Below are 7,736 nucleotides of genomic sequence, written 5' to 3' on the forward strand. Positions count from 1 at the left end.
TATACGCTGAATAAACACCCTTCCTTTGGCGACCACTGTTACATGGTCCGAACATTCTGAACAAATTGCTTTTTTTTGTTGATGATTAGTTACCACGGCGTTGTCTGGAACAACCGCTGTTAGTCGCCGTCGCCTCCTTCACTCGCCCTTTTGCTTTTTTAAACGCCGCTTGGGACCTGAGGCGGTCGTGCACCTGCCAACGAACTTGAGGACCTCGTCGATGAGCACCACGGGGAGCGCGACAAGGAGCACCAGGAGCCACTCGTTCAGGCTGAGCGGCACGATGCCAAACACCTGCGCGAGGAACGGCACGTAGAGGATGAGGAAGTGCAGCCCGAACGACACCGACATGGCCAGAAGCAGCCACGGGTTGACCCACGGAGGCATCCTCAGCAGGCTTGTGTCCTCGGAGAGGGCGTTGAGCGAGTTGAACATCTCGATCGCCACGAGCACAGAGAGTGAGAGCGTCGTTGCCTTCACTTTTCCGGCCTGGAAGTAGTCGCAGGGGTTGTCGTCGAAGGTGAAAGTTCTAGCACCAGCAGTGAAGGGCGAGGCTGTGAAGTTATCCCAGGTAGAGCACTGGCCCCAGTTTGAGAGCTGCGAGTAACTGACAAGCGTGTGGCCGTCTCCAGTGAGATCAATGCCCATGAAAGATCCATGGGTGTACCAGATGACAAAGATACCAACGGTTGCAACCCCCACGTAAAGGCCAATGACCTGCAAGTTATGTATAGTCGGTGAGAAAAATTAATCTCGAAAAGAAAGTAAGGGCAGAGATTCCTGCAAGGGATCCAACAGATATGTGGTGATCAATTACCAGATAACGGAACAGAATCCAGGGAGTGATCAGTGAGTCGTCGCTCCTCCTTGGTGGCTTCTTCATGATGTCCTTGTCTGGAGGATTGAAACCCAAAGCAGTCGCAGGGGGGCCATCAGTGACGAGATTTACCCACAGAAGTTGAACAGGTATCAACCCCTCAGGAATACCCAAAGCAGAGGTAAGGAAGATCGAGGCAACTTCACCAATGTTTGAGGAAATCATATATCTGCAGCAGTGAAGAAAAGACTTTCAGAATGCTCAAGCAGCGACATGCTTTCCAACAACTGAATGTAAAATCTAGATAAATTGCATAAGCAGTCCCCTACTCATGCCCGATTCAGGAACATTAGCTTTAGCAAGTCATATGGTACTGAAATTGCAAGCAATCACAAAACTGCCAATGAGAAGTGGGAGCAAGGCTCTCAGTGCACAAACCTTATGAAAGCTTTCATGTTGTTGTAAATAGACCTGCCTTCACCAACAGCAGCAACAATGGTACTGAAATTGTCGTCTGCTAGTACCATGTCAGAAGCCTCTTTGGCAACCTGAAAAAAATAAAATGATTTTTCAGATACTGCTCCCCAAATTATAAGCTGAACACAAGCATAATTTTGCATATATCACTCTCTTCTTAGAACCTCTAAAGTCGTGCTTTACAATCTGACTAGAAAACCAAATGTTGTTTTACTGGTCTAACTCAAACAATATTATGTAGTTAGCTTATTAAAAGCAGTAACAGGCGAGGGCTAGGGCTGGCAATCAATACATTTCAGAGGTTTCTGAACTACAAAGGTTGAAAGACAAACAATGGTTTTGAGAAATCAATAGTTTTGTCAGGAAAACCATTGAAAGAAGTGATTTTAAAGCAGAAAACCTTGAAGACTCTAAAGTGCAAAATGATGGATAATTCAGCTATGCTACCTTGTAAAGGGGTAAGCACCTATATTCTCTGCTCTAGATCATGAAATATGTGATGGTGGTTCCTGGTTTTCTGTTAATTTTGTAACAGCGCATCTACAGGTATGTTTTGTGACACCTGCTAAACTTGTGGTTTGCAATCTCACTATGGTGTGGGGTTGTACGGTGAGTACAAACTTTTTCATTTGACATTATAGAAAAATGGGCACTTCCCCTGATTCAAGAGAGAACCAAAAAGGTGCTTCAAAAGCAGTGGCTAAGATGGTGTGCATTAAGAATATATATACCTCAGTGCCGGTGATACCCATTGCTATACCAATGTCAGCAAGTTTTAGAGCAGGGGCATCATTTACTCCATCTCCAGTCATAGCAACAACTTCACCGTCTTCTTTTAGCAGCCTCACGATCTCTTGCTTGTGCCTAGGCTCTGCCCTAGAGAACAGAAGGCCACCTTTCCTTCGCAGCAGTGTCTTCTTATCCTCAAGTGCCATGAACTCCCTCCCCGTAAAGCTCTTCAAGGTAATGTCTTCATCAGGTGAAAATACACCAATTTCATGGCATATCGCCTCAGCGGTTTCTTTGTTGTCTCCTGTAATCACCATAACACGGATGCCCGCAGCTCTGCAGTCCTCAATAGCATCAAAGACCTCTTCCCTCGGAGGATCCTGACATAGTTAAAAACATCCACCATAAAGACTTGTCAGCATTGCAAGGGATCATATACAGAAAAGCATATTGACAAATCATGGTCCCCAACCAAAAGATTTATCTAGATTGCAAATTATAGAGTGTAGAGCAGCATTGATTAAAAAACATATCCACAATGAGGAGCAGAGTCTTACCCTTAGGCCAGCAAGACCAACAAATATCAGGTCAGTTTCAATTGCTGCATAATTGGCTGGATCCAGCAAAAGCTTGTGAGCAGGGTGGTATTCCCCATCATATGTTGCAAATTCACCAAGATCCTCCTTGTATGCAAATCCGAGGCACCGCAGAGCTTTTGTTGACAATTCATGGAGACTTGCCAAAACAGCTTTTCTTGATTTCTCATCTAAAGGCACAACTGAACCATCCTGCAGCTGAATATGGCTACTCCTCTCCAGCAAGGTTTCAACAGCTCCCTGCCATCAGGACACATCATCATGCACTTAGTGTCACTCCAGCGAACATAAAACAATGGTATAATGCAGGATAATTTTATTTAACATATCAGTGGGAAATGGCGGTATAGCAACACCTTAACAAGTAAAGTGTTGCCTCCTGATTTGGAGGTAACGATGATTCCCATTGATTTCCTCATACGGTCGAACTCGAGCGTCGCAATCCTTTTGGCAGCATTGCTCCACCATCGGCAGCAGCCTGACAGCAAACAATATCACAAAAATGCTCAGTATACGGTTGTAGCTTAACCCAGCAGCACGTATCAGAAAATATCAAAATAGTAAGTTATGTTCCGCTAAGCTCGAAAGCAAGCATTGATGCTTACCTAATGTCTCGGACGGATCCACCGACAGACCGTTCTTTCCTTCAGGTACTCCCATTTTCTCAACCAGGACCTGCAAGAAACCAACCAACAAATTAATCATTATGGGAGCCTAAGAATGGAATGTCTTCCAACATCAGTACTGTCTGAATTTGGACTGACACAACCTAAACTCCAGTGATAACTGTATCCTAAACTGTTCAGTTGTGGATCAAGTAAGCACCACCATATTCTCGAATTAAAAAATACTGTGAAATTCAAGGAAATTGAGAATAGCATGAACTGTACCAATCCTCACCTTTAAAGCAGCCTCGGTCGGCATTCCGGTGGAAACATACTGGTTTGAAGAATGTGAGACACTGGCATCATTGCAGACAGCGGCAACCTTTGCGATCATCTCAAGATTTGCATCCATCCTCCCAGCAGGCCAGTCGTAGATTTTGCCATCACGGGGATCATACGACGTGCCGTCCACCTTGAAGCTCCTAACTTTCCCTGGGGCATCACCGATCGCAACGAGCTTTGAGACTGACATCTGGTTGGTGGTCAGAGTCCCAGTCTTGTCGGAGCAGATCACGGTGGTGCAGCCCAGAGTCTCCACACTGGGCAGCTTCCTGACAAGCGCGTTCTTGGCGGCCATCTTCCTGGTTCCAAGGGCGAGGCAGGTGGTGATCACGGCAGGCAATCCTTCGGGTATGGCGGCGACGGCAAGCGCCACGGCGATCTCAAAGTAGTATGTGCACTTCTCGAACGAGAAGCGAATGTTCCTGGGCACCCATCCGTCGAGCTCGAAGGTCAAGAAGTACTTGACGTTGATGAGCCAGACGAGGATGCATATGAGGCCGATGATCTTGGTGAGCGCCTCGCCGAACTCGTTGAGCTTCTTCTTGAGCGGCGTGTCGTCGTCCTCCTGCGAGGCCTCGTGGATCTGCGAGTGGATCTTGCCGATCTCGGTGGCCATCCCGGTGTGCACGACGAGGCAGACGGCGGAGCCATTGACGACGGTGGTGCCGGCGAAGACCATGCACTCCTTGGCCTGGATGTCGGCGTCCTCTGCCGGCACGGCGTGGGCGGTCTTGTTGACGGAGTTGGTCTCGCCGGTGAGCGACCCCTGCTCGACGCGGAGCGTGGAGGAGACGAGCCTGAGGACGCGCATGTCGGCGGGGACCTTGTCCCCGACGCGGAGCATCACGACGTCGCCCGGGACGAGGTCGCGCGCGGGGAGGGCGGGCGCCCACTCGCCGTCGCGGAGCACGGCGGCGTGGTCGGACTGGATCTGGCGCAGCGCCTCGAGTGCCTTCTCGGCGTTGGTCTCCTGCCACACCCCGACGGCGGCGTTGACGACGAGGATGAGGAAGATGACGAGCGGCTCGACGAAGGCCGAGAGCGTGAGCGCGCCCGCCGACGACGAGAGCGCGAGCGCGAAGGAGACGGCGGCGGCGGCCAGCAGGATGCGCACCAGCGTGTCCTCGAACTGCTGCGCCACGAGCTGCAGCACGGACGGGCCCGGGTGCTCCAGCAGCTCGTTGGGCCCGTGCGCGCGCAGCCGCGCCGCCGCCTCCGCCGAGGAGAGGCCGCGGTCCCGGTCCGTCCCGAACCGCTTCTCGCACTCGTCCACCGTCCGCGCCCACGCCGGGAACGGCGCCGCCGCCATCGCCCCCTTCTCCTCGTTCACCGCCGGCGCGTCGTGGCCGGCCTCGCCCATCGCGGACCGCGTCGAGGAAAGGAGTCGCCTTGGATGGAAGGCCCCTCCGCCGGCGGCGATCTCAGCAATGCGAAATCGAGGGGCGGCCTCGCGGAATTCGCCCCGGGGACGGCGACGACGAGGCGGTCTTATACCCCGCGCGCTGGCGTCCGGGGCGAGATCTCTTGCTTGGCCTTGGGGCGAGGCGGTTGTTAGCGTGCGGAGCCGGGATTCTCTCCGCCCCGCAACGAACCAATCAACACAACACAGACACAGAACCCGAACCCAGACCCAGACGCCAAAGCCGCCACGCCTCCCCCGGACGTGCGTGCGGGCGGGCGCCGGAACTCAACCCCGGCGGCCGGCGGCGGAAGGTCTGCCGCTTCGTCAGTCACTGGGAAAGGAAAGGGGAGTGGAGGGGGTGGTTGGGGGAGAGGCTAGGGTGGTGGTGGTGGGCAGGTGGGAAGGGCATGCCTGGCGCCCCGCCACGGGTACTTGTAGCCCGTAGGTAGCAGCACTCGCGCCGCGCCGCGCAGGCCAGGGGAGGCGAGGAAGGTGGCAGGAAGCTTCGTGCGGGCGATGGATGGTAATGGCGGATCGGTGGTACTCCTACGTGCGTGCGGGTGTGATGCGTGGGTGATGCGATGGGACGGGGTGCGGTGCGGCGCGGCCACTCTCAACCGCTGCCTGCCAAGTGCCAAAAGCGAGCGAGAGGGCGGCACGCGCGGCGCGAGGGGTAGAATGGTCCGCCTGGCCTCCTCTGTTCACAGTAATAGCAGGAGGAGTGGGACACTCTGCTCGGCTTCTTCACCATCAATGGCGGCATCTGCTCGCCCGCCCGCCCTCCTCCTCCTCCTCCTCCTCCTCTCCCTGCCTCCGCCATCAATGGCGGTATCCGCTTCGATGCTCTTCTGCGCGGCAGTGCACACAGACTGACTCCTCGTGGGAAAGGAAATGAATTCAAGATTAGAGTAACACTTTCGTACTGTTTGGGTTCCTTGGTTCTGTTTTGTACTCCCTTCGCTTTGGTAATGTACTTATTTTTTTTAAAGGTAAACTAAACAAACTTTTGTCAAATTGATGGGGCTGGATTCTCCTTATTTCGACCCGAGTAAAATACACAGGGCCGCCATAAATTGATGGTGCACCCGAATCGCTTAGCGTATCCTACAAGTTTTAATGCAGTATTTTTGCATCTCGTCTAAAACATTTGTCACCATACTCGTGACAACTACTCCGTATATTACTAGACGTGTATGGTTTGGGCATGTTTCGTTTATACTATAAGACATTGGGTGGGCAGTTTTAGTATGTAATCATGTCGCAAATGTGGCAACAAGCAAAAAATAGTCCGGCACGCCATGACAAGAGCAAGGATTCACGTGTTAATGACAATCAAACATGATTTTTGTCATTACTACCACTGTGCTTCGCACTCAACATGAACTGTTCGCCCGAAAAGGATGCCACACAAGCAAGAAAGTGAAGCATGGAACAGCAAGTTGGCATGAACAACTCTGGTACAAGTAAGAAGCGAGAAAAGGGGGGAAAGATTTTTTGATGGTTGTGTTTCCGTGATGTATTGCCTGTAGATTTCTTTTCTAAAGGTATAAACTAAGCAGAATTTGGTCAAATTTGTAGGAATTTCCTTATTTCAACTCTTGTAAAATACACAAGGCCGCCCTAGCATTAGCGCACCCAAGTCATCACTTAATAGAGACATATACCCTACTACAAGTTTCATGCAATCTTTTGCATCTCGTCTGAAACAGGCGTCAACAGTACTATCACATAAGAAAGATGATGACCTAGACGTGTGCGTTTTGGGATTGTTTCGTTTACAAGACAAATTGGGCGGGCAGTTTTAGTATGTAATCATGTCGCAAATGTGGCGGCCAGCAAAAATAGTCTGGCACGCCATAATAACACCACGGATTCTAATGACAATCAAACATGAACTGTTTGACGCGAATGGGATGCAATACAAACAAGAAAGCGACACACGTGAAACATCAACGACGCGTTTGGTTGCAGTAGTGAACAGTAGTTGCATTGCATACACATCTCAACCTAGCCTGGCTCTGGAAAAACAGCCTCATATGTGATATCTGCAAGTTGTTTGGTTGCCTGCATATGGACTTCCTACATTAGGGGATCAACTTTGGCACGTTGTTTGGTTGCCTGCATATGGACTTCCTGCATTAGGGGATCAATTTTGGCACGTTGTTTGGTTGCCTGCATTGTCTCGGCGCATACAACTACACGCTGTTTGGTTGCCCGCATGGGGTATGATTAAGAGCTAGCACTTGCGCTTAGCACACAGGGTTAAGAGCTAGCAGGGGAAGGGAGAGAAGAAATGTAGTGTGCACCGGACCATGGCGATTGCGGTGGATAGTGGTCGTGGCGCCGTGTCCGACATGATGAGCATGGAGTCGTGGATGAGGGACCCCATCGGCGGCACGGCGAGCAACACCGTTGACGAACTAGCCACGGTGCTCGCGCAAAGACAGTCGGCAAAGGAGGAGAATGCATTGCTCGCGCCATGGTATCGTCAGTGCAGTGAACGAGAGAGGAGGCCGAGATGATCGACGCTGGAAACGACTCCAGTGTAGTAGGGCGAGAGAGAAGGCCAAGATGATCGACACCGTCGGCGGCGCGGCGAACTGCAGTGTGCGCGGAGGCAGAGGACACAAGAAAGTAGTGTGTGCGCCATTGCAGCTTCAGTGCAGTAGGAGGACGACAGAGAGTAGGCGAAGATGAGCGATGCCGAAAACGACTCTAGTGTAGTAGGACGTGGGCAAGGAGATCCAGGAGAAGGGCTTCGGCGTCGA

General features: G+C 51.6%; 1 protein-coding gene across 1 annotated transcript; it reads right to left on the reverse strand.

The window, feature by feature from the left end:
* Nucleotides 1-7: 7 nt before the first annotated feature.
* On the reverse strand, nt 8-5,524 carry LOC119318625 (calcium-transporting ATPase 4, endoplasmic reticulum-type-like). The gene is made up of 8 exons (XM_037593207.1): nt 3,520-5,524; nt 3,225-3,294; nt 2,976-3,097; nt 2,581-2,859; nt 2,026-2,403; nt 1,256-1,365; nt 818-1,046; nt 8-717 (listed from the first exon to the last, which is right to left on the reverse strand). The coding sequence occupies exons 1-8, from the start codon at nt 4,924-4,926 to the stop codon at nt 139-141; spliced, it is 3,174 nt and encodes a 1,057-aa protein (XP_037449104.1). The 5' UTR covers nt 4,927-5,524; the 3' UTR covers nt 8-138.
* Between the last annotated feature and the right edge of the window lie 2,212 nt (nt 5,525-7,736).

Source organism: Triticum dicoccoides, chromosome 1B (genome assembly GCF_002162155.2).
Source record: "Triticum dicoccoides isolate Atlit2015 ecotype Zavitan chromosome 1B, WEW_v2.0, whole genome shotgun sequence".
NCBI lineage: Eukaryota > Viridiplantae > Streptophyta > Magnoliopsida > Poales > Poaceae > Triticum > Triticum dicoccoides.